Source organism: Bubalus bubalis, chromosome X, assembly GCF_019923935.1.
Source record: "Bubalus bubalis isolate 160015118507 breed Murrah chromosome X, NDDB_SH_1, whole genome shotgun sequence".
NCBI lineage: Eukaryota > Metazoa > Chordata > Mammalia > Artiodactyla > Bovidae > Bubalus > Bubalus bubalis.
This window is the reverse complement of record NC_059181.1, coordinates 13090883-13118555: the sequence shown is the minus strand read 5'-3', so window position 1 is coordinate 13118555 and position 27673 is coordinate 13090883. Positions and strand designations below refer to the sequence as shown.

The 27673-nt window shown below is 42.1% G+C and overlaps 1 protein-coding gene and 1 pseudogene across 9 annotated transcripts in view; one reads left to right on the top strand and one right to left on the bottom strand.

The window, feature by feature from the left end:
* Positions 1-27673, top strand: part of ADGRG2 (adhesion G protein-coupled receptor G2) — a 126860-nt gene that overhangs the window by 58384 nt on the left and 40803 nt on the right. For 7 of the 9 annotated variants that reach the window (XM_006056327.4, XM_006056326.4, XM_006056325.4 and 4 more), the window contains 4 exons: positions 23390-23425; positions 25878-25925; positions 26022-26045; positions 27492-27530. In XM_006056327.4, the coding sequence (XP_006056389.3) occupies positions 23390-23425; positions 25878-25925; positions 26022-26045; positions 27492-27530 (147 nt within the window). The remainder of the gene's footprint in view (positions 1-23389; positions 23426-25877; positions 25926-26021; positions 26046-27491; positions 27531-27673) is intronic. The other 2 variants (XM_006056329.3, XM_044937517.1) reach the window with 2 other exon arrangements.
* On the bottom strand, positions 10135-11185 carry LOC102408079 (annotated as a pseudogene).

Here is a 27673-nt window from a genome sequence, read left to right as displayed (position 1 = left end):
AAACCAGAGTTTCCAAACTTGAGTGTACATCAGAATCACCTAGAAAGCTTGTTAAGACAAACCCATCCATGAGAGTTTTGGATTAATAGCTTTGGGGGGGGGGGGCTGAGAATTGGCATCCCTAACAAGCTCCCAGGTGATGCTGATGTGACTGGTTCAGAGGCAATCCCATTGCCTCCACAACTGGCAGAAGACATAAGTAGGAAGCGAGAACTCCAGATATACATCATGGGATACAAACTCTGTTGTGGCCATGTGACGTTCTTATAAACTGGGCTCACTCACCATCTCCTTGGGGCATCTTAATGTAAGTATAAGAAATTATACGTACCCAGCACACTGACATCCCTGTGGGATTGTCAGGGCAGAAATCAAACATCCTCACTTTACTGATGAGTAAATGTCCCCAGGGACATTATTGGTTAGGAAACGGTGGAGCCAGACTAGATACTAGATCTTTGGTCTCGTGTTTCACTGCTTTTTCCACCACAGGGTAGATGAGGAACGAAAGTGGAACACGAAGGGGAAAAATCATCCAAAGGAAAGCTGCTTGGTAGAAATAAGTCTGTTTTGAAGAAGTATATTTAAAAATGATGAAAATAGGGGCTTCTGTGAAGCCAGAAGGTGGTCCAGTGGTTAAGAATCCACATGCCAATGCAGGACACACGGATTCAATCCCTGATCTGGAAAGATGCCACGTGCTGTGGAGCACCTAAGTCTGTGGTACCACAGCGACTAAATCTGTGCTCTAGAGCTTGGGAGCCACAACTACTGAGCCCACCATGTTCTACAGCTACTGAAGCCCGAACGCCCTAGAGCCCATGCTCCACAACGAAACTGTAGCCCCTAATCGCCGAAACTAGAGAAAAGTCCACACAGCAACGAAGACCAGCACAGCCAAAAGTAATAATAAAATTAATTAATTAATTTCAATAAATGGTGAAAATTGGGCCAGGTAAACAGGAAAGGGCACAGCTCTGACACCAACCCAAGCAGGGAAAACCTGAGTAGATGCTAAGGTCACTGAATGTATTTCTTGCTCTGGCTCTCTGATGAATTGATTTCTTCAGGCAGTGGTTCTCAGAGTGTGGCCCCCAGACAGGCAGCATCAGCATCACCTGGGAGCTTTTCAGAAGTGCAGATTCTCAGGCCCAGCCTAGGCCTGGTGGGTTGGGAACTCTGGGGGTGAGGCCCAGCCATCTGTGCTTTAATCAGCCCTCTGGGTGTTATTGATGCCCACCCAAGCATAGAACCACGGTCTTAAAGAATTGGCTGAAACTTTACTGTGCCGCATGATATAGTAGAATATGGTGAGATCCAGGGTTCGAGCCCTCCACATGCCTGCCACCTGCTATTTGTATGATCTCGATTTGCTACTAGACTGATACAGGGCTCAGTTTCCTCATCTTCAAAATGGGTATAATCCTGAGCTCCTCTAGAGGGCTTTTGTAAGACTCAATATATGTTAAAAAAGAAACTTCATGATGGCAGACATTTTTCTTTTCCAGCTCTATTGACATACAACATTGTATATGCAAAGTTTTTTCTGAATGAAGTGTGTTGGGATCTGGAAAGGGCTAAATTGGAGATCATTATTGTCTTTCAGAACTCCCATTAAGAGTATTCATTCATGTTATTTAATAATTACTTTGATAATATTTACCTTGTGCCAGCCACTGTTCTGTGGAGAAGGCGATGGCACCCCACTCCAGTACGCTTGCCTAGAAAATCCCATGGACGGAGGAGCCTGGTAGGCTGCAGTCCATGGTGTCGCTAAGAGTCAGACATGACTGAGCGACTTCACTTTCACTTTTCACTTTCATGTGTTGGAGAAGGAAATGGCAACCCACTCCAGTGTTCTTGCCTGGAGAATCCCAGGGATGGGGGAACCTGGTGGGCTGCCGTCTAAGGGGTCGCACAGAGTCAGACACGACTGAAGCGACTTAGCAGTAGCAGCAGCAGCAGCCACTGTTCTGAGCCCTTATAAAAAGCTATTTCATTTAAAGCTTACTCAGTAACCCTTTGTAGTAGGTACTAGTATTATTAGCTCCATTTTACAGGAAACTGAGGCACAGAGAAGGTAAGCAGCTTGCCCTAGCTTGCACATCTTCATTGCAGAGCTGCAATTCCAACTCAGGTCACATGACTCAGAGTTTGTGTGTTTAACCATTACACTATCCTATCTTCTAGCATCCTTAAGCTCTCTGCTACACTAGGTCGTGTACTCTGCATAGCAGTTGTATATCTGTAGGTTAAAAATAAAGGTGGAATTCACTTTAGGACTGGATGTCAGACTGGATCATCCAGATAGCTTATAGGTACCATCTTTCTGAGCAACTTTGGGCTGAGGCAGGTTCTCTTCAGTTCAGGATGCCTGGTCTTTGATGAAGGCTGAGGGGACCTGCTGATTGTACTACACTGGATACGTAGTTGTGTTGTAACGAGTGCCTGCTGTGTGCCCAGCATTACTGCCTGCTGAGAGAGCATCATCTCTGAGTCCAGGGAGTTTACACTCCAGTTGGAGGGGCATGACTAGGATACATGAAAAAAAGTACAAACTATAACTAAATCCTAAAGTGTGAGTCAGTGCTGTGGGGCTCTAACATATATGGCCTCTGGCCAAGTTCATGCATGACGCTAGTAGGATGTTAAGCCACCTGTAGCAGATGCTATTGGTGCTCTGCCCATGTCCCCTTGAGCCACCCAGAGGTTATCTTCAGACAGATCCTGTGCCTTCTTGATGGCTCCCATGTCTCACTGACTGAGAATCATCTGTGGCCATGGGTCTATGCTTGGCCTGTGCAAGGAGCCAGCTAGTAGTACCAGAGAGTTAATACCCCAGAATGGTGAAGAATGGGAGTTGGTACTTAACTATGCCAGCTTCCCCAGCCCTTGGTGGGATCATGCTAAAGTGTGTTCTGTACACCCAGTGGATTGTTGGATTGGGCCCCAGTTGCCCACGGTAGCAATGTGCTCATTAATGTACCCACTGTTGGCTTTACTCCCTTCCCTACTCCCTCCCTCTGCTTCCTGGGGTCATCCCCATTGGGAAACATGCTCCTTCTCCAAAGTGCAGCCCAGTATGACTACCTCTAGAGAACCTCCCCTGACTTCTTCAGAAGAAATAAATCTCTTTTGTCAGTGCTCCCTTTTGTTTTTATCCATGTCTTTTTTATACTTGTCACTTTGTGTCATGTCACTTTGTCTCATGTCAAGGAAGTCAAATGTACTTCCTTGGCATCATGAGTCTTTACAGCACATGGTATGTGCCAAGTGAGAAGGGGGAAGAAAAGTTTGATAAGGTGGGTGAGAAACTCATGGGATGAAAACTAATGAGTATTGAGGACCTGCCCTGGGGCAGGCCATTGAAGGTGCTTTACATAGATCATCTTGTTTAACCCTTACAAAAACCCTTTATGGTAGATATTTTTCCTTTCTGTTTGCAGATGAAGAAACTGAGTGTCAAAGAGATTAAGTGGTTTGCCCAGAGTCAAACAGCTTGGAGGATTCCCCATTGGAATCAGTAGCCTGTACTGTTCCTACTCTACCTGGTTGCCCAGGAAGGGAAGACTGAATGAACGTGGTGTGAGGCATGAAGAGAAGATGGAGAGGGAGCCTGAACTAAACTGCCAGAGAGCAGCCACTGCCCCTGGCTCTGGGAATGTGGACTGTAGGCACGGTAGCTTCATCTGGAAGCCTGAGAGATGACTCAGTAGCTCCTAGCAACGAGGAGAGATTGGACTGATACTCTCTTGTTAGGTTGCTGGCCACCATACAGAGCCCATAGAACTTCACACTTCCAGTTGTGTAGTTTGGTGGTCATTCGTGTAGTTTGGTAGCTTCGAGGGAGTCATTCTTGGTCTACACAATGCCCAAATGAGCTTTGACAGGTAACTCTAACTTACTTACCTCTGGTCTCTAGCTGTCTTGGGCTATGCCAATGTCATTTTTTCTTTGCTTTTTTTCCTCTGCTGCTGCTGCTTTTTTGTCTTCCAAGGAGGTCTCCTTTTAGGTACAACTATTTTCCAGAGGGTGAGATGACGTATTAGTGGAAGATGGTTATAATTTCATTCTTGCAGAATTGTCTTTCCCACTTGGAAACAATTACACATAAGAGCCAGTTTGGTGATCTCATGAGCTATAATCCCAACTTAGTCTCTTTCTGGGCTGGATCTAGATCTTTCTGTACTGCAGGCATTTCTAGTGATAGATTTCTCTCTAAGTCCCCTTCTCCAAGGCTTCACTGTCTTCTCTCCTCTTACCCTCTCATGCTTTCTCCATCCAAGTCTTTGTTCTTGTACAATGCATGTCAGAGCTGTAGGAGGTAGACTGTGTGCTCCTGAAAGGCAGGGAAACAGTCTTGTATGTAAACCCAGTGCTGGTCTACTTGTCCCTCAATTCCTCTCTATAAAATTGAGAAGACTCTTGAGAGTCCCTTGGACAGCAGGGAGATCAAGTCAGTCAATCCTAAAGGAAATCAGTCCTGAATATTCACTGGAAGGACTGATGCTGAAGCTGAAGCTCTAATACTTTGACCACCTGATGCGAAGAACTGACTCATTGGAAAAAACCCTGATGCTCGGAAAGATTGAAGGCAGGCGGATAAGGGGACAACAGAGGATGAGATGGTTGGGTGGCATCACTGATTCAATGGACATGAGTTTGAGCAAGCTCTGGGAGATGGTGATGGTCAGGGAAGCCTGGTGTGCTGCAGTCCATGGGATCGCAAAGAGTCAGACACTACTGAGCGACTGAACTGAACTGGAAGTTGAGATTATAAATACCACAGTGGTGATCTGATACTAGGTTAATCTCTCAACCTCCCAAAATCCGCCACAGGCATGATGAGGTCACTTCTGTTGGGTCCTGACTCTTTCCCTGATAGGTAGAAGTTGTGACAAGGAATGACAGAGACTCTGAATGGGTTGAGGAGGAAACTGAAACCAGAGGAGATTGTGTCTCACTTTCCACTTAGAATTCTGGGTGAGAACTCCTCACAGTGGCCCACACATCAACAGAGAGCAATGGTAGGGATGAGAAATGGCGGCACAGTGTGTTTAGGCAGAGAGGAGGCTGGAGGTGGTGTCCTGTCCAAGTCTCTCTCATTTCTTGTGTGAAGGAAAGGGATTCTAAATGGTTCTTGTGTTCCTAGCGGGTAGCTCCGCTGAGAGCCAGGGCTGCAGAGATAATGGTGTGGACAGCTGAGACCAGGGGCCACAGGGAGGATGTGACAGACACTTGGTAGTAAGATCTGAGAGGAACTGGGTCAGCAAGAGTGGGGCCCCCAGGTTGGGTAGGATTCTGAGAGAACAGAACATGGGGCCCACTGGACATGGCCTTAGCAGTGGATACCAGTGGGCCCCAAAGGAACCCTGCTGGGTGAGGGGGATCTCTGGAGAGGCCATTGAGAACCCAGGGCTCAGCACGAGGTAAGCTCACTGATGCAGAGCCCTTCTCCCTGCTGTGAGAACACTGGCTTACCCTTCCTGACCTAGAAGCCATCTTGACTACCAAAAGGAAGAGGAGGAAAAACAAAGATTGTGCATTTATCTGGAAGACATGGGGTTGACTAGAGAGTGTTTTAGAGCAGCAGCGAGCATTCTCTTTAGTCATTCATCAGGTTTAAGGATCCTTCTCCTGTACTTCTGAAATGGAGGCTCCAGCACAAGATGGAGTCATCCTGAACATCAAAGGAAGCTTGAGGGCTTTTAAAATTTTGCTTGTTTCTTGTTGCTGCTGTTCGTGCATATAAATTCTGTCCATACATTTTAAACTAACTCTTAAAGCACATGCATATTGAACACTTAGGCTTTGTGAGAGCACTGATAGGAATTGTTGAAGGCTGTCACTATGTCCTGAATTCTGCTCCTCCTCATGGTTTTATCTTTTGCCAATATGAAGTAATATCTGGTCAGGTCCCAGGTTCAGGCTCAGGTCCTCTCTGTGTCCTCCAAAGTGTTAGCACATAGTAAGTGCTCAAGAAACTGGCTGCTTGGTTGCTTTTGATTTGTGGCTCTATTCTAAAGTCTAGAGATATACTAAAACATGGACTGCCCTCCTCAGCTTAAGGCACCAGTATTATACTCATCTGAACCCAATGAGTTCTGATACAACATATATTATTCCCCTAAACTTTTGCATAGACTTCAGTGAGGTGGCTGGACATGGGCACCAATTACCCTTGAAGAATATGTTTCCTTTCCTCCATATGATGAAGGGGCTCAGCTGATTGCCTGTTAAAGTTCCTTCACACTTTGACATTATGAGTTCAATTATCCAGTAGGTTCTGTCTTTGAATTCCTGATCTGTTGTCCTGGGATACTGGGGATCCTTGGGGTTTGCCTTGAACTAAGAACCACTCATCTCTGCAATCCCATTTTAAGGCTGCTCTCCTATTTGAAGCTCCTAATATGAAATTGAAAACAATTTAAAAGTCACATTTTTTCCAAACTACATTTTTCTATTTGACACAATTTTGAAAGCTCCTAAAGATGAAGCCAGTGAATCTCTTGATTTCCATATTGCTGAAAGCTCCACAAATGGCTTTTGCTGACTGGTAAATCTCCCAGTGACCAGTGCTATCCTTGCCTTGCTGATCATGGAAAAGTTCCAGGGTCTCTGTAGGATCCAGTGGCAACAGCACATAGTACTGAACATTAAGAACAGCAGCAGCAACCCCTCTGGACATTCCTGTAGCTCTTCATGGTCTGTGGAGCACCTTGGCATCCATCATCTCCCCATGTCCCCCCTGAAGTGGGTGGAGAAGTTTGTATTATCTTCACTTTGCTGATGAGAAGACTGAAGCTCAAAGTAGTGGGTCCTTTTCTAGGTTACCCAGCAAGAAACAGTATCAGGGTGCCAAAAGCAGCTCTCCAGAACTTTCTTCTACAGTAGCCCATATGAAGTGCCTACTTTTGGCCATATGAGTACGTTTTAGCCAAGATCTTTAACACGGGTGACTTGAACCATGAGGGATGTTGTTCTAGATGAGGGCTTGACAAGCTCTTCTTTAAGGAACAGGATGATAAACATTTTGGCTTTGTAAACCGTATGGTCTCTGTGGCCAACTACTAGGCTCTGCCCTAGTAGCTCAAAAGCAGCCCTAGACAATATGTAAATGAGCTGAGTTAAGTTGCTTAGTCATGTCCAACTCTGAGACCCCATGGACTGCAGCACATCAGGCCTCCCTGTCCATCACCAACTCCTGAAACTTACTCAAACTCATGTCCATTAAGTCGGTGATGCCATCCAAACATCTCATCCTCTGTTGTCCCCTTCTCCTCCTGCCTTCAATCTTGCTCAGCATCAGGGTCTTTTCCAATGAGTCGGCTGTTCACATCAGGTGCAGAAAATATTGGAGCTTCAGCTTCAGTCCTTCCAATGAATATTCAGGGTCAATTTCCTTTAGGATTGACTCGTTTGATCTTCTTGCAGTCCAAGAGACTCTCAAGAGTCTTCTCCAACACCACAGTTCAAAAGCATCAATTCTTTGGCACTCAGCTTTCTTTATGGTCCAACTCGCACATCCATACATGACTAATGGAAAAACCATAGCTTTGACTAGATGGACCTTTGTTGGTAAAGTAATGTCTCTGCTTTTTAATATGCTGTCTAGGTTGATCATAACTTTTCTTCCAAGGAGGAAGCTTCTTTTAGTTTCATGGCTGCAGTCATCATCTGCAGTGATCTTGGAGCCCAAGAAAACAAAATCTGTCACTGTTTCCTTTAGTTCTCTATTTGCCATGAAGTGATGGGACTGGATGCCATGATCTTTTGTTTTTTGAATGTTGAGTTTTAAACCAGTTTTTTTCACTCTCCTCTCACTTTGATCAAGAGGCTCTTTAGTTACTCTTCACTTTCTGCCATAAGGGTGGTATCATCTGCATATCTGAGGTTATTGATATTTCTCCCTGCAATCTTGATTCCAGCTTGTGCTTCATCCAGCTCAGCATTTTGCATGATGTACTCTGCATATAAATAAGCAAGGTGACAATATACAGCCTTGATATACTCCTTTCTCAATTTGGAACAAGTCCGTTGTTCCATGTCCGGTTCTAACTGTTGCTTCTTGACCTGCATACAGATTTCTCAGTGGGCAGGTAAGGTCTGGTATTCCCATCTCTTGAAGAATTTTCTACAGTTCAATGAGACCATGTGCTATGCCATGTAGGACCACCCAGGATGGATTGGTCATGGTGGAGAGTTCTCACAAAATGTGGTCCACTGGAGAAGGGAATGGCAAATCACTTCAGTATTCTTGTGTTGAGAACCCCATGAACAGTGTGAAAAGGCCAAAAGATATGACACTGAAAGATGAACCCCCAGGTCAGTAGGTGCCCAATATGCTACTGGAGAAGAGTGGAGAAGTAGCTCCGGAAAGAATGAAGAGGCTGAGCCAAAGTGAAAACAACGCCTACTTGTGGATATGACTGGTGATGGAAGTAAAGTCTCATGATATAAAGAACAGTATTGCATAGGAACCTGGAATGTTAGGTCCATGAAGCAAGGTAAGTCGGGTGGTGAAATAGGAGATGGCAAGAGTGAACATCAACATTTTGGGAATAAATGAACTAAAATGGACTGGAATGTGCGAATTTAATTCAGATGAACATTATATCTACTACTGTGGGCAAAAATCCCTTAGAAGAAATGGAGTAGCCTTCATAGTCAAGAAAAGAGTCTGGAATGTAGTCCTTGGGTGCAATGTAAAAAAGGGCAGAATGATCTCTGTTTGTTTCCAAGGCAAACCATTCAATATCACAGTAATCCAAGTCTATGTCCCAACCACTAATGTGGTTTTGAGACAGTAAAACTTGAGTTGCAAATACAGTTGGTGGGTGAGATTTGGCCCATGGACTGTAGTTTACTCCTGATCTAGACAGTACAGAAGCTGTGTGGAACTTGCTCCTGATCGTTAATGTTATAACCAAGCTTTGTTTTTTTACTTGCTGGCTAAGCCTGGCTTTGTAGGATGCTCTCCTCTTTCCACCCTTCTCATGAGTAAATCCTGACTTTTTTTTTTTTCAGGTTTAAAGGGTTTAATAAGTTTACCCCTTCAGTTCCTATTTGCAACACCCAATATTCTTTGGCTTCCAATATTCCAGGCTTCCCTGGTGGCTCAGATGGTAAAAAATCTGCCTGCAATGCTGGAGACCCAGGTTCGATTCCTGGGCTGGGAAGATCCCATGGAGAAGGGAATGGCAACGCAGTCCAGTGCTCTTGCCTGGAGAATTCCATGGACAGACGAGCCTGGTGGGCTACAGCCCATGGGGTCTCAAAGAGTTGGACATGACTGAGTGACTTAACCACAATACTCCTTTGAAACACCAGACAGACCCTGAAGTGGCCAGCAGTCAAGTTCAGACCTCCAGAGTTTAAAAGTTCAGGTTCTTTGAGCATTCCTTGTTGCAGTGGCACTTGTCTGAAATTGGTACCTCCCTGTTTTTGGCGGATCTTTAAATGTACCAGTGAAAACGCTTTTTCCCTTTAAAGGTGGAGAAGGAAAATCATTCCTCAAACACAACAGAGATCTGGCTGTGAGGTCTTTCTTCTGTCCTGTGTCTTCCAGCTCCTGTTTTGTTTTTTGTTTTTGCAGTGGAGCAAGAGACCAAAATCTAGCCTGAGTTACAAGAAACAAGACAGTGATGACTATAAAGTGAGTGAGCAGGAGCAGCCGAGCCTCCTGTCCCTCCCACATCGAATATATGTGCTTCACAGAAAAACAAAAATAACAGGTCCACCAAATATAACAGGTCGAATTACAAAAATCCATTCATCCAAGAGTGGTGGAAGGCAAGATGGGGAAGTGAAAGGGGAAATGGCACAGGGAGAAAGAGTATTCAAATCAGTCCAGGAATGGGGCTGGCATATGCTAGAAAAGAACTGCAGAAAAACCTGTGGTCCTTTCAGACTCACCGGTGTTGAAAATCCATACTGGTTGGTATCAGGAAGATTCTGCCTTTTGCATGCACCAAAGACAAAAATCTGGATTCCTCATAGAGAATGGAGTGTGGGCAGGGCTCTTGGCAGGGTAGGCCTCACCTTCCCTGGGAGGGGATGGAGGTGAACCAGAAAAAGAGCTGCCACAGCATCTTTCTGATCCCACCCGCCTACTCTGGATGGTGGGTGACCAACTCAGTGGCCCACAGCAGCCTTCAGTTTGGCAGGAGATGGATGTGGTGATGGGAATTCTTCTGCAGAAGTAGATCTACTCAGGGCCGACAGCAGGTAGGCTGTCTTGTGGAAGAGTCTTTTGCTTAAGAAAACTACCAAGGAGAAGAGGCACAATTGGAAAAGGTATGCTTTGCCAGGCGTCTTTGCTTCACTGGTACTGATAATGAATAAAGGAAAGAGCATAGAGAAGAGGCAGCCACCGACAATGAAGGAGGACTGCATTGCTGTGAGAAAAGCCAGGGGCAAACCAAATCCAAAGTAGTGAGGCCAATTCCTTTCCATTTTTGGCAGCCGCTGGTGCATTTCAATTCCTTTATTGAACCAACGATATTTGAAGCAGTATAGTATGCAGGAGATTAACCAGCTGACCAATAAGATGGATGGGAAAGAGACTCACAAACATCCCTTGGAGGAGGAAGAGAGCCTGAAGCAAGTGGTTGAAGAGCATGTCAGCAATTATTTTGCTGATACTAGGGAATGGGTGAGGCTTCCTCCCTGATACCTCGAATGCCAGCCAGGTTGGCTATATCCTGAAACCAAATCATGTTGACGACTTTGTTGAGCACAAAGAGGGCAGCACCCAGAGAGCACTGAAAAGTGATGTAAGGAAGAACTCCAGCCATGACCAGACATCCCCATGTAGTATGGATCACCAATAATCCAGGCCGTTACTGACTGAAGGACAGGAATTCGAAAAAATAAGAGGAGACTGAACCAGAAAACTCCACCATTCCAAGCGCAGCACTGAAAAATTCTACTAACAATATGTGGTTCACTGCCTTGCTTCCTTTCTATGCTCTGGGCTCTCCTCTGAGCCAGGACACTGCTTGCCCTTCTTCAACGCTGCTCCTGTCTCTTTTGCTGAATTCAAGCATTTAGCTTTGAGATGGTACAAATTCCCCAGATGGAGTCTTTTGATTCTCCTGGCAAGGTCCTGCAGGAAGGTTTTGACACTGTCAGCCATCTCTTTTCCGCCCAAACTATCAACTACAGAAAGAAGGGAGAAGTGTCCCCAGATATTTCATCATGAAGGACCCGAGAGATTTGACGCCGTGGCTCTGGCTCCAGCCGGGCCCCTCGCCCACCACGGGCCAGCTCAGCTCCTCTGAGCCCCTCCGTGCCCTGCTGCCCGCTCTAGCTTGGGTGCTGCCAGGGCTAGGGCTGCTGCGTCCGCACTGAATCCTGATTATTTTAAGCTACCTGTGGAAATGGTTTTCCTTGCCAATATTTGATTTAGGAATAGGCATGTGACCGGCTTTAGCCCAAAGAGACACCTGGGAAAATCTGCTGGGGGACTTCTAGGAAAAACTTCTTCACTCTTGACACTCCAGGTTTCTCCTCTTCCTCTAGACATGCACTCTCTTCTAATATGATAGCCACTAGACACATGTGGGTATTTAAAATTAAAATAATTAAAATTAAGTGAAATTAAAGATTCAGATCCTCAGTCACACAAGTTACATGCCAAGCACTCAGTGTTCACCTGGGGCTAGTGGCTGCCTTATGGGACAGTGCAGACACAGTATTTCCATCATTGCAGAAAGTTCTATTTGATGATGTTGTGCCTGGATATTTTCAGTTTGGACTTGATGCTGAAACAGTGGTAGCCGTCTGAAAAACACTGAAAGGGGCTAGGGATCTCAAGTGAAAATGCAGATAACCTGAGGTTTTGAAAGGTTGTCTTCCCTGATAGCTCAGTTGGTAAAGAATCTGCCTGCAATGCTAGAAGATCCTGGTTCGATTCCTGGGACAGGCTACCCACTCCAGTATTGGGCTTTCCTTGTGGCTCAGCTGTCAAGAATCTGCCTGCAATATGGGAGACTTGCATTCTATCCCTGGGTTGGGAAGATGCCCTGGAGAAGGAAAAGGCTACCCACTGCAGTATTCTGGCCTGCAGAATTCCATGGACTGTATGGTGCATTGGGTCGCAAAGATTCAGACACTGAGTGACTTTCCCTTCACTTTGAAAGGTTGAGTCCCTAAACTAACAGTATCTGCAGGATGAAAGAACAGAAGGCTGGAGAGGGTGTGGGTCTTCATAGAGGTTTACATTTGTCACATCATTTTAAATACTTTGGGACTTTCCTGGTGGTCCAGTGGCTAAGACTCCACAATCCCAACGCCAGAAACCCACATTCGATCCCTAGTTCAGGAACTAGACCCCACATGCTGCAACTAAGCGTTCACATGCCACAACAAAGATTGAAGACCCCACGTGCAGCAACTCAGACCTGGCTCAGCCAAATAAGTATTTTTTAAAAAGCTTCATGTGTTACCTTAGTGAATCCTGACAGGAGCTACAATCAGGTGTTAATCCTTTATTTTCTAAATGAGGGAACTGAGGCTTGGACAGTTGGAGTCACTTCACACAGCTGAAAAGTAGAAGTGGTAGCATTCTCGAGAGCTGTACTATAAAAAAGGCTGAGCACTTAAGAATTGATGCTTTCAAGCTGTGGTGCTGGAAAAGACTCTTGCGAGTTCCTTGGACTGCAAGGAGATCAAACCAGTCAATCCTAAAGGAAATCAACCCTGAATATTCATTGGAAGGACTGATGCTGAAGCTCCAGTACTTTGGCCACCTGATAACAAGAGCTGACTGATTGGAAAACACCCTGATGCTTGGAAAGATTGAAGGCAAGAGGACAAGGGGGTGACAGAGGATGAGATGGTTGGATGGCATCACTGACTGAATGGACACGAGTTTGAGCAAACTCTGGGAGATAGTGAAGGACAGGGAAGCCTGGCATGCTACAGTCCATGGAGTTGCAAAGAGTTGGAGATGACTAAGTGACTGAACAACAACAACAACAGCATTCTAGAACTTGGGTCCTTAACCACTCCCTCAATATTTAGTCCCTGAAGCAGTTGAAAATGTTACTTTTATACATTTTTTACTGAAACTTTTGCTGTATTCATTTATCTTGTGATGGATTTTTACCTCCAAGACATCTGAGGAATAAAAGCAATAGTTTCGCTGATTTAATCTATTAAGAAGTAAGTTGATGTTCCAAGAGAACATGCTGTTTGAAATGTACCATGATGTGGGTACATCTTTACTTCAAGGAAATAAGAAGAAACAGATTGATCTTGGCAAGAAGCCTCGTGTTCACAAGATCACAGTGCTGTAAAAAACCATCAAGGTAATAGAGGATGCCTTTGCAATGATGTCTGTGGCAGTTGTGCTTGTTTTTAACATAAGTGTCTTATATGACCTACACCCTTGCCCCTTCTTTGCTTTTAGGAATGCAAACGACATAAAGTTTGGATTAGTAAAGAACTTTCAGTGATAGAATATTTTTCAAGGTAGAAATTTAAAACTTTGAAGTGAGTTGCATAATATCACTAAAATGTAAACTCTGTTTGTGGCCACGGGTTTTGTTTTATTTCCTGCTTATATTTTATTCTCTGCTTTATACCCCCAGTGTCTCGTATACAGTAGGCCTTGAAAAATTGAAATAAATGACCAAGCTTTGGGCAGATCCTTCGTGTTCCTGAGCTGCTTCCCTCCCTTGTAGACTGAGGGGCTTGGACTGATTTGGTATCTAGTCTTTTCCAGACCTATGGCTTATAATACTTTTCTTCCAGTGAACTCCGAGTCCTAAAAGATCTGTCTTTCAAATGATTTAAGTAAAATTTTCCTCCTTTTTTTGTGTTGAGCAAAGACCACGGAGATAACTGTATCCAGTGTTTGTGATCAGCAGTAGAAAACCAGGAGAAAGCTAATTTCAAATAAAGATCACACACTCTTTCCTCATGCAGCCTATGGTGGGTAAATAAACGATTTTTGAAGTAAAGAAATAATGGTGTAAGTGACTACCTTTGCCACTTTTCTGGATTTACAATATTCTACTAGGTCATCTCAAGTCTCCTTCACCTCTGAAATGGTTTCTGTGAACTTCGATTTCCTGATGTGTAATACAAAATGATGGACCCCATGGTCTTTCTAGGCAATGTTGCTAAGCTAAGGAAACTTGCATTAGACAAACACAGTGTTGTAGTAGATACTCTGACTATTCAAGCATTAGTGAACAGATAGGAATGTTTTAGAATTAGAAAGGAAATGACATCATTCAAGTCTTAGAGAGAAACTACATGATTTTTAAAAAATGCTCCTCTGCAAATTATTTATATCACATTGTTTGCATTAAGTAAAACAGTTTATTATATAAAGGTAAACTTTATCCAAGGACACAAAGTCATATAGCCTGAATTAACATTACAACTTACTGTGGAAACTGTGATAAAAGTACTTTGTAAATGTAATATAATTTCATTTAAAATAGTTGCCCCCATTTTACAGATGAAATGCCAGAAATTTATTCATGGCAGAGCCAGCATTTGAACCTCTCCCTTAAGAGCCTAGTCTCTTATTCACATTTAAAGTTATTTAAGGGGGCATGCTCATTCATCCTTTGGAAATAGAGTGGTCTGGGTCAGTCTCTCAGGGAAGATGATATTTGAGCAACATTTGAAAGAGACACCAGGGCAAACCAAGAGGTTCTCTACGGGAAAAGTATTTCAGGCAGAGGGAGCAGCAAGTGCAAAGGCCCTGAGGTGAGGCTATGCCTGGTGTGTTGAAGAGGCAGCTGGGATGCCAGAGTGACTGAGGGGAGGGCCAGGGAGCTGAGGTCTGGATGGAGGGCCATGTTTCATGGGCATGGAGGTAGATTCCATGAAGATGCCTGGACTTAATGCCAGCATTCAATAGAGGCACACTCCCTTGCTGCCTCTTGAAGCACTAAGCATTTACATATCAGACTAAAAAGCTCCAGAAGCTACGAGCCTTTAGAAGTAGAGTGAACCCAAGTTGTGGCTAGCATTTTACAATGGAAAGCATAACCCAAGTACTCCGAACCCTAGATTACTGTCTATATGTCTAACTGCACAGACACTGGGAAGTGGGGGATGATGCTCTCATATCCCTCACCTGTCAGAAACAGTTTACTTCAAGGCTCTCCTTCTTCTTAAAGTGCACATCCTTCTGGTGGAGCAGGGTGGATGGCCAGCAGGTCAGTGGCCCATCGTTGTTTTAGATCACAGCCCAAGGTGAGAAGCAGCCCAATGTAGTAGGGCTAGAAAGGCTAGGCTCAGACCCTAGCTCTATCCCTTTCCGTGTTACTTGACCTCCTGTGCCTCAGTTTCCCCATCTGTAAAATGGGGATTACTTTCCATTTAATATTGTCATGAGAACTATGAGATAATATTTATGAAGTGCCGGGTCATAGTAATGCTGTATACATGCTTGTCTTAACTTAAATAGACTTTCTTTTGGGACTCTATTCTTCCCGGAAAAAAATGCATGTAAATACACACAAAATGCATCTCCTAGATTGTCTGCTAGATCGGTTAAACCCTGAGAGAGGCCAGATCAGCTCTGGAGTGGTTTTTCTATCCTCACCCGGGAGAGGAGCAAGACCCAGAGGCTGGGGGATCAAGAACACACTTCACTCTTCCCATTTTGGCCAAGGCCCACCTACAATTGCCAGTTGTTTGCACTTGGGGAAATTCCATCAGCTAGGAGCTCAAGTTTTCTTTAGTGATGTCATTACTAATTGTTTAATAAAAACGTTATGTCAGTATTTATTAAGCACTGTGACGTGAGATGGTCACAGCTTAAGTAAACACATTTCGGTTGTGTCACTGTAGAAATGTTTTCATTCATTTTGTCTGTTATGTAGTAAAGTCTGAAAAATATGCTTCTTGGAAGAGTCCTTGAGAGCTAGTATAAAAAAATATTGTTTTGTTTGGGGTTCCCATATAAGAGTGCCTAAGGCGTGGTACCTTGTTTTGAATCATCTCTCATTGAAACAGTAATTCAATCCAGAGAAGGACTGTCACTGGATTACAAATTTTAGTTGGGTCTAAAATATTCATGCTAACGGGTCTAGTCATTCTTATTTGATCCACTCCTAAAAGATTAAGCCTTTATCTTTCCCATCCAACTTGGGGTGGGGTATGTGCTGGGAGTAAAGAGTTAGTACAACAGTTTCGGGTTTAAAGACAACTGACTGTCTCCCATTTGAAGTCGTATATTTCCCACATATCAAATAGCAAAAGAAAAAGAAAAACCTCAGAAACCTCACACATGACCTCGTATGATTTAGGTGCAGGTTGTTTTTGAGTTGATCCCAGGAATCAGGAGTGAGGGAGCAGGAAGAGAGCATTAGGAACAGAGGAAAGGTCAGTAAAGGTATAGTATTGAGATGTTGCTGCAGGAGATGCTTGTTTGTTTGAAGAGCCATTTTTGTGTTCTTTTGGAAGATAATGTTAGGCAAGATGGAGTGACAGTTGTGGTTACTACTCCAGAGGGCAATTTTGAGCAATAACCATCTAAGAAGTATTAAGTCATTCCTTCATGGACTCGGCCTCACTGCTCTCAGATCTGCCCATCTTTCCCCTGATGTGCTTTGTATCACAGGGACTTGACCCCTTGAAGTATTTGCATTAAATTCCTGCTCTTGAACTACCTGTCATGTATTTCTGATCAGATCAGATCAGATCAGATCAGTCGCTCAGTCGTGTCCGACTCTTTGCGACCCCATAAATCGCAGCACGCCAGGCCCCCCAGTCTATCACCAACTCCCGGAGTTCACTCAGACTCACGTCCATCGAGTCAGTGATACCATCCACCAATCTCATCCTCTGTCATCCCCTTTTCCTCTTGCCCCCAATCCCTCCCAGCATCCGAGTCTTTCCAATGAGTCAACTTTTCGCATGAGGTGGCCAAAGTACTGGAGTTTCAGCTTTAGCATCATTCCTTCCAAAGAAATCCCAGGGCTGATCTCCTTCAGAATGGACTGGTTGGATCTCCTTGCAGTCCAAGGGACTCTCAAGAGTCTTCTCCAACACCACAGTTCAAAAGCATCAATTCTTAGGCGCTCAGCCTTCCTCACAGTCCAACTCTCACATCCATACATGACCACAGGAAAAACCATAGCCTTGACTAGACGAACCTTTGTTGGCAAAGTAATGTCTCTACTTTTGAATATGCTGTCTAGGTTGGTCATAGCTTTCCTTCCAAGGAGTAAGCGTCTTTTAATTTCATGGCTGCAGTCACCGTCTGCAGTGATTTTGGAGCCCAGAAAAATAGTCTGACACTGTTTCCACTGTTTCCCCATCTGTTTCCCATGAAGTGATGGGACCGGATGCCATGATCTTCGTTTTCTGAATGTTGAGCTTTAAGCCAACTTTTCACTCTCCATTTTCACCTTCATCAAGAGGCTTTTTAGTTCCTCTTCACTTTCTGCCATAAGGGTGGTGTCATCTGTATATCTGAGGTTATTGATATTTCTGATAGAGACTCCTTAATGATGTCGTCAGGCAATCCAAACATATTTTGAACATCTATCACATACAAAGCCCTGCACTGGATTACTGAAGATAATAAAGCATCAAGCAGTTTAGCATTTAGTTGGGAAAACAAGACATACAGGGAAAAAGTTAAATATTAATAACAGTGCCCAGTGGTATACACCCAAGTGCTAAGTAAATGGCAGAGTCAGTGAATACACTTTTAAGATAGGAGAGAGTCGTATCCATCAGCTTCCTGCCAGAGCATGGTTCAAGGGCTAGAGAGCTGACAGAGGTCATCTGAGACTTCCAATTTTAGAAGGGTAAAATTTTGGAATTTTATTTGAAATCTGATTTTTAAATGTTAGTAAGTAATTCAAACTTTCAAAAACTTCAGTGTGAGTCCCATCATGTGGGCAAGATAGAACAATGGAGCTCAATTGGAATTGTGGCCAGTGGTATGCATTCAGTGGCTGGCTCGCTGAACTGGGGGAGAAGTCAAATGTGAAGAACGTTAGGATCCTTTCCAGTTGAGAAGATTCCGGCTCCTAATGTTTCACTTAAGTCTGAGGCAATCAAGATCTGGGTTTAAAAGTGGGCAGTGTGCATGGGAAGAAAGAGATGAGAGAGAAATTAGGGAATATTAGTAATAATACTCCACATTTTTATACTAATTTATGGTCTGCAGAGTTTATCATGGGAAGCAGAATAGAGGGTAGCCTCTGAAGTCAGACTGCCGGGGTTCAACCCCCATCTCTACAGAGAAGTCTGAGGGAGCCCTGAAACAATTCACAGAACCTTGCCCAGCCTTAGTTTCTCAAACACTAAAAAGGACTGATTCTAAGGAATCCACATATTTCATACAGTTGTTGGCTGATTAAATAATAAAATATGTATGAAGCCCTTCATGTGTCAAGCCTGGCTCACAGGAAGCATCAGTCAGTGTTGACTGTCACTGCCATCACACACATCCTTTCTCTTTAATCTTTGCAAAAGCTCGCTGCTATGGTGAGAAGAATGCACGGGATGGATGACTGGATCTGGGGGTGGGAGGTGGAGAATGGGAGGAGTCAGGAGTGAGACTTTAGTTTGTAAACTCAGCTATATTGCTGAAACGAACTCTAGGGTTCTGGGCCCTTCACTTTACCCCTGTGGGACTTTTTCTTCACAAAGTGTGGTTCCTTGCAACTCATATTCTCTGTAAGTTTAAAAAATTGAATTTTTGAGTCAAAAGGAAAAATAATGACTCCCCAAAGATGTCCCCTCCTAATACCTGGAACCTTAAATATGCAGCCTTTAAGGGATTTTGCAGACATGACTAAAGACTAAAGATCAGGACTATCGGATGGAGAGATGATCCTGGATAGCGTGGGTGGGCCCAATCTAGTCACTTGCATACTTAAAAGTGGAAGAGAGAGGCAGAAGAGTGATTCAGAGGGATGCTACATGAGAAGGACTTCCCCACCCCATCCACCGTAGCTAGCTTTGAAGATTCAGGAGTGGAGCATGAGCCAAGAAATGTGGGTGGCTTTTAGAATTGAACTTTCTTACAGCCAGCAAGAGAATGAGGACCTGGGTGCTCCAACTGCAGAAACTGCAATTTATCCAAATAAGGAGGACACATATTCTCCCTCAGTCTCTAGAAAGGAATGTGGGCTATTGACACCCTGATTTTAGTCTGGCAAGACTGACCAGACCAGGTGGACTTGTGACCTGCAGAACTCTAACATAATGAATTTGCATTGTCTTAAACCACTAAATTCATGGTAATTTGTTACAGCAGCAGCAGGAAACTAACGTACTAAAGTTTCCAGCTTAAATTGTTCAGCTGGTATTACTAAGTCAAGCTCACTCTGCTAGCTGCACAACAGGCCACTAAGTCTACAGACAGGTGTTGAAGCAAGGAATAACAACTATTTGGCAAGACAGCAGACTGAGAAGATGGCAGACTAATGTCTCAAAATAACCATTTTATGGGGTCTGGATGCCAGGTTCTTTTATAGAACAGAGTTGGGGGAGGTGAAGTAAAGGAAAAAGGCCATTTATCTTGAAAAATAGGGGGTGTATTAATTTCTTTTCTGCAGCCATTCCCAGGTGGGCAGGGTCAGATTGTCTCCCTGATAGCTGAACAAAGGAACTTTAACAGGAAGAAGAGGAGGGTTCCCTGAGGCAGGCCATTATGTATGATTATATTAACAAAAGCAATGAAAAGCAAAGGTTACAATCAAACAGATCCAGCATGGAGTCAAAATTGTCCATTCCCTGTTACATTTCCAGCAGTCTATCAAATTCAAGAATGATTAGGTATGGAAATGCTCTGGGGTGATGAGGGACTAATTCTTGGATATGTAGGGTTAGAGGGGCAATGAGAGTAAGGTGTTCACATGGCAGTGCTCAGACTACACTTGGCCATGTGGGATTGGATTTGAGGAAATGGTGGCAATAACTTTGAAAGAATGTGCCAAGGAGGTGACGTAGGGAAAGAGACTCCATGGAGGAGAGGAGGGGGGCAGTTTCTTGAGTTGCCAGTTCCTCCATTTGGCTTCCATTCAAACCTTAGCCATGCCAAACTCCTGTTCATCATAATTGGAATATATGGACTTTGTTTTTAAAAAATCATTAGGGAGTCATATTGAGTAGATTTTATAGACAGATCACAATAATTTTATTTATGGACTTAAATCAACACTTCAATAAATGAATAATGCTTTGAAATTTGCTTTTTGTAAGTTTCCAAAGGAAAGTCTGAAAAATTTAAGTGTTTTTCCTTTCCTTGCTTGTGAATCTTTTTAACAATGGAAATGTTTTGTCTCCTAAGAGTGGCATGGAACTCAAATGTATGACTCACTGGAAATGCCGACCACCTCTTTGCTAATAACAAATGGGAAGTGAGTTAGGAGAGAGCCCAAGAGAAACAGAGGCTGATACTCAGGAAAGTGGAAGGCCTATGGGGACATCTCTATGTTGAACCAGGAGGAGTGATGTGGAGCATTATAATGAGAGACAGAAAAAGTGAATAAAATGTTAGTCATTGATAATTGGGCCATTAGAAGGGGGAAAAAAAGCCAAAGGAAAAAAGTGGACAATAACAATTTAAAAATCTCTAGCTTTTATTTACTGGATTCCCTCTGTTCATCAATGTAGGTCTCTGCTGGGAGCCCTGTAGGCTGGGCTGGTCTAGCCTTTGATCTATGTTTTCATTAGGTTTTTCTTGATTATGAGTCCATGCCTACCAAACCTGTCTACCCAGAGATGGCCCAGTAAAGTTCCCTTCTCTACTCTGGCTCTCCTGTTACCCCTGAGTTGTCCATTTCCTCTAGCATCTAAGAAAGAGGTAAAACGCAAATCAGCCCCTTTCCCTGTGGGTACATGCTGCTGCTAAGTTGCTTCAGTCGTGTCCAACTCTGTGCGACCCCATAGACGGCAGCCCACCAGGCTCCCCCGTCCCTGGGATTCTCCAGGCAAGAACACTGGAGTGGGTTGCCATTTCCTTCTCCAATACATGAAAGTGAAGTCGCTCAATCGTGTCCGACTCTCCACAACCACATGGACTGCAGCCTACCAGGCTCCTCTGTCCATGGGATTTTCCAGGCAAGAGTACTGGAGTGGGGTGCCATCAGGTACATAGTTCTCATCAAAGGATTTTGCAATGGAGAAGGTAGAAACCATTGGTGACTCAGGTAAGCCACTGGACCAAATTAAAAAGGAAGCAATATTATCCTGTGTTGTCCTTCAGCATCACTCTCCATCCCTTTTTCCTGATCTCAACTTTAACTCAGTGCTGTTCCCTGTCTGTGCCATGTTCCCACCCCCACTCTACCTCACCTGCCTAAACCAATGTGTCATTTTCAGGTAGCCCATACTGAATGTTGATTCTTCCCAGAAATTTTCAACATGGCTCAGGATGGTAGATCTTTGCTACATAATAAAACTTCAGCCAATTGGAATTGATTCATTCTAAGCTGTGAATGACCGATTTCCCCTTAGTGCTCCCAGGAGCATTCTCAAAATTAAAATCTTGTTAACACAACAGACTCATTTGATTGGTGGAATATTAAGGTAGCATGAAGGATATATTGAAGGACAGATTGAGAAGAGGCAGTGCCAATTAAATTAGAGAATCAAGGCACTACTCTGCACTATCCACTTGAACATTCATTCAGTGTGCTTTCAAGCAGAACTGGGTTTTATTTATCCCAGAAAATAATCAGTACCCTACCACCATTTAAGGAAAATAGGTTCCCACAAGTTACCAGGTATGCTTTACTGTGCAATTTTAGTTTTTAATATACTTATTCTTTCTTTTTAATTGTGTATCAGATACTACTATGGAAATAACCATACCTTTGTAACTAAAAACAGTTTAAAAATTTATAACCCCCTATGTGGGTTAGAGTTTGGGAAAGTAATAGTCATGTACTGCAAAGGGCGGTATAAATTGGTTTGTTTTCTGTAGGTCATCTTGGCAATCAAAATTCATGGAATTTCTGAAGGAGATAACTGAGTGTACGCAAAAATTTACCAAGAAGATTTCTTGCAGCATTTTTGTAATCGTGACAAATTGTACACACTAAAATGTCCATAAAAGGATGTATGTTATATAAATTAGTGGCACATCCAATCAATGAAATGCAATGCAGTCATCACAAAATTATATTGGGGATAATTGTTTAATGATACAGCACAATGTTTAGGATATAGTGTTATGAGAAAAATCATGTTACAAATACAAATTTGTGACATCTTATTGTACATTTTTGCTCAGTCGTATTTGACTTTTTGCGACCCCATGAACTGTAGCACACCAGGCTTCCCTGTCCTTCACTATCTCCCAGAGTTTGCTCAAACTCACATCCACTGAGTCAGTGATACCATCCAACCATCTCATCCTCTGTCGCTGCCTTCTCCTCCTGCCCTCAATCTTTCCCAGCATCGGGGTCTTTTCCTGTGAGTCAGCTCTTTGCATCAGGTGGCCAAAGTATTGGAGTTTCAGCTTTAGCATCAGTCCTTCCAGTGAATATTCAGGGTTGATTTCCTTTAGGATTGACTGGTTTGATCTCCTTGCAGTCCAAGGGACTCACAAGAGTCTTCTCTAGCACCACAGATTTATATGTATTATCTCGGGATAGTGAAATTACAGGTCGTTTTAATTTTCTTCTTTTTGTTTATCTGTGTTTTCTGAAGTTTCTCCAGTAAGTGTATTCATTTTCAGTGAGAAAAAATATAATTACTTTTCTTTTAAGGAATCTGAGCATCCTCCCAAAATAAATAACACAGCAGTTCTTGTAGTTTTTATACCCAGAGGTGTCTGATCTAGGTTAACTCAATAAATGAGTGGTTTAATTAGAGGTATAAAGTCTGTGCTAATAGGTATAAAAAGAAATACAGTTAAGGGAAGTTTAATTTATGCAGGTATACACATTTACACATTCTAATGAACATTAGCCAACAACCAAAGTTCTTAGTCATCATTTTTAGTTTAAAATGTACTAGACCATTATATAACAAATATATAGGGCACTGTCAATAGTTAAGTTGGAAGAATTGCTTCACCAGAGATAAGTCTTTGTGGAGAATTGATAGAACTGATTAGACTGTTGAAAATAATAGTAAATTATCATACTGCCCTCTTTTGGTAGCTATTTGTAATTCATTTTACATTCACTCCCATTAAAGATGTTAATGTACAAATTCATGCACTAACTAAACCAGTTTTGTTGATTTAAAATTTTTTTCATTGAAGTATAGTTGATTCACAGTCAATGTTTTGTTTCAGGTATACAGCAAAGTGATTCAGCTATGTATATATACTTTTTCAAATTCTTTATAGGTTATTCTATTGAATAGTGTTTCCTGTGTTACACAGTAGGTCCTTGTTGTTTATCTACAAACTAAACTAACTTTAAATCACCTTTTCCCTCAATAGAACATGCTTACAATTCCAGTTTGCTGTCACCATCTGGTAAGATTGTTATTTTATGACTTTGGGGGCATTTCAGGAATAAAGTTCTCCATGCAGTGTCAGATCCAGCAAAATTGTTTTCTTGCATGAAGCTTAATTGAATTCTGTCATTAAACTTACACCTGAGAAATCAAGAGCAAAAGACAACAGGACAGGCATACCTATCCCCCCACATTGTTAAACAGCTGGAGACTAAATTGTGGATTTTCATCATGGTAGCTACTAATGTTCTTCAGTGTTCTTTTTAGTATTCTAGTTCATAAGTGTCCTGAAGAGTATCAAGAACATAAACATGCTGAATGTTCCTATAAAGCGTTGAAATGTTCTCTTAAATATACTTCGTTAGCACCACACTAATTTCAAAAGGCTTAGGACTCATGAGAATGGGAAGGCAAATGAGTTAAAAAGTTTATAACTGGGACCCATCTTGGCAGGAACCAGGAACAGAACCCACATTTGAGACTGCTGGCTGTAATGGGACCTCAGGGATAAAGTGGTACCACCATCCCTTAGTTAATGACACAGTGATGCCTGTAACAGTTGAGTAACTTATTTAATTTCACACAGCCTTTTGCCTCAAGAGGCAGCAGGTAGCTTCTCTGACTCCTCCTCCTGTATTTCTTTCTTTCTGTAACGTATATATAACAATCTTTTGTTACAGAACAATCTTTTTTTTTTTTTTTGCATAGGGTGTGAGTCAACTCATGTTCTGTCCTTAGTTGCATGAAAATGAGTTTCTATTGTTATTAATTCATTCACCTAAATAAAATTAGTAATCACTGTTACTGCTCATGCACATACTACATGCCTAGGAGTCTTCCGACATCTCATTCTGCTTCCAGTCTTACAGTATAGGGATCATTATATTCATGTTCTAGATGAGGAAACTGATGGTCAGACAGGATGAAACTTGCTCATTCTCTGGAGCCACACTACTTGTGTTTGATTTTGGCCACTACCCTCCCATCTCCGTTGCTAGCTGTGTGACTTTGGACAAGTTCCTTAACCTTACTGTGCATCAGTTTCTTCATCTATAAATTGGGGAGAATAACAGTACTTACTTCATAGGGAAGTTGTGAAAATGAAATGAGATAACACATGTGCCTGGCACAGAGTAAACCCTCAGCAAGTAATAATGATTGTTATTATTAAGTTATTAAGTCATCAGGCAAAGATTCAGACCCAGGATGGCAAATCTCCAAAGCCCAAGCTCTTTTTACTAAGCTAGTTTGCTCCTTCTTTGTTACACTTCTAGGATAAAATGAACCACTGTATTTTTCTTGGGCTGCATTAGTCTTCTTAGACTTAATCATAGTGATACCTTTGCAAAGCCCTGTTTGCATGGAATGAGGTCGGGGTTTGGAAACGTACATGGATGCTAGGCACAATCTTGGGGCCCAAGGGGGAGAGCCAGCACACATCCAGGGATGGACAGACAGCTGTGCCTGCAGGCCTCTTTGGGTGGTGTCACCATTCAGAAAAATGAATAGTCATTCATTAAAAGCCAGCTTTGGCCAAATTATATTGTTCTGCCCCAAAAATAAAGGATTCTGTATTCACACTTTGGTAAGTTTTAAAAATGTAGTTAAATAAATAAATGAAAGAACTAAAAAAAAATGTAGTAAATGACAAAATTTGGAAGCAGTAATGTAGGACAGACAGGGTGTGTATGTTTCAGCCAATGCATGAATGGTCTAAAACAGACAGGCCAGCCAAGTGCCTTGACACACCCAGATGTTGTCCTTAACCAGCTGAATATCAGGCTCCCTACTGCAAAGCTTGTTTTAGTTGTAAACTGTTTATTTGTCCTGTGTATATGGAGAGGTCAAATTATTGGATATTCTTAATATTTAAACATGCAAAGCGTGTGCAATAGACTGATCTCTTAGTGTAAGTGGAGTTATTCCACAGGAAATTTACAATCTGATAATTGATTGCCTTAATAGCAGCCGTATTTTAAAATAACTTACCAGGAAATTGTGTTAGGTAGTACAGTATTGAGTGATAGCAGTGTTGTTTTTTAAAATCCTAAATTCACTGTGAGTAGAGTTACCAGGTGTGATTATAAACAGAGTAGAACCTATGTGTCAAATTATTAAACTATAACATGTCTAGAACTGTCTGGCTGAAAAAATTTGAAAATACTTTGTTGTGGTCCCTAAACTTATTTCCATAATACTCCATAGGTCACAGCAGGCTTTGCAGTTATGAGTCTCATGTTGGCTGTGAAATGAAACAGTTATATTTATTTCATCTCCTAGGTCCTTTCTTTGTGATTTTCTGATAAAATGTATACTCACTGAGTGATTATGGGACTTACAGGTTTAACTAGATATTGGTCTGATAGCATGTTGTCTACTTTTCATGATTATATCTCAAAAGTTCTAACTCCTTAAAATTCAGTAAATAAATTTGTTTCAAAGTATTTATTGGAATTTTTTTTCTCCTGCAGCTGAATCATCTCTCATTGATTTTGTCCCCTACTCCAATGGTACTCCAGGCAAGATTTTGAAAAAATTTAACCTAGATTTACCCCAACTTGTTAAGCTTTGATTTAATTATACCTTTTTCTTGTCTTTTTTCTTTGGGATAAAAGAGGTTGAAACTACAAGCCTAAATGGTAAGAAGTTTTCTAAAGCAAGTAAAAATTGAACCCTTAATATAATGAATGAATGTGTAATGAATGATGTTGAAAATTTCCTTGTTCAAATAACAAACACGAACACAAAAAATCCCCCAGACTCTCAACCCTGGAGAGCAACCTAGATTTTCTGGTTTATCGTGGAAGGAGAATAGTGTCTGCCACTCCAACTATTCTCTGAAAGGAAAGAACTATCAATCACATTTTGAGAGCCTTCCTTACTTTCCGGAACCATGCCAACACACTGTACAGGACAGATTGTTTAAATGGGAAAAGCACATCCAGTGACTTTAATATGATTCAGCCTGGATTTAGAGGCACAGAGTGTTCAAAGACAGCGTTTTACAGAAGATTTTATCAATTTTTAAATAGTATCAAATGCCAAAAAAAAAAAAAACAAAAAAAAAACCCAACACTCTGGCTTCAGGAAAAGAGCAAAGAATTGGGCTGTATTCGAGGGAGGTGGGCAAGGCGGCACACTCTGTTCCCTTCCTCTGTGGGTAGACAGCTTCCATCTTACTGAAGTCAAAACCCAACACTTTTCACAATCTCTTAGTTAAGATGAAATCTCACCATATGGTTGGTGGTTAAGGAGCTAAACAATTAGAGATGCAACGCATGTTGATCAAAACTGTCTTAAATTCACATTTGGTCCAGTGGAAAGGGCCAGACATTATCATTTTTATGTGCAATTACTTTTTTACAGTGAAAGAACATCTTTAAAATCACTTTGGCAGTAGTTTTTAGATCCCATTTATGTGGGTTTTTTTAAAAGTGTGATAATATAATACATACCTTTTTTTTCTCCTTAAAGTTTCATCCAGAATAATAAATTCTAGAAGGATTTTCATTTAAAGAAATACCAATAGGGTAGATTTTAAGTAAAACAAGATCAAAATGAGATTACCTTAAAAGTTGGTTAAATACCATGTTCAAGATCTCCGAATTTAAATTAGAATTCCTTAAAGATTGCTTTATAAGAGTATACCATTAGGTACAAATGCATTAAGCATCTATAGGGCTATGTATTAAAGTTAGTACTAACTGTAGAAGGGATACTAACTGTATCCCTTAGGGACTTTCATTATGATAGAGAAAAAAAGGGGACAAAATATTAAGCAACATGAATGAGTTTATTTAAATCTAATAAGTATAGGAGTGTTGCTGTGTTTTAGGCACATAATGTGTTCAGGAAACACATTTTTAAATGAATGCTTCTTAGGCATTGTCTGTGGGAGTTGGGGAGTGATAGTGTGGTAAGGGGGTGGGCAGCAAATACATTTGCTAGTGCCAATTGGCTTTTGCAAAACTCTCTTAACTTCTCCAGGATTTGAGGGAAAGTGAAATGTTTAAGGAACCTATGAAGATGCATGTATTTGTTAATCATGCCAATAAATTGTGCTAATTTTTATTATTTTATTTCAGATGCTACTTCAAGCGTGTTATCTACTTTGAACAAAACAGGTAATGTCAAATTATTTCTGAATATAATAACTTGTCTTCTGTGGCTTCTTGAGTTTCTCACTGTGTTCCTCTGGGTTAGTAAAAGTTATCTCCTTGCCCATTTCCTATGACTCCAACTGTTGACTTATTACTCATTTTACTTT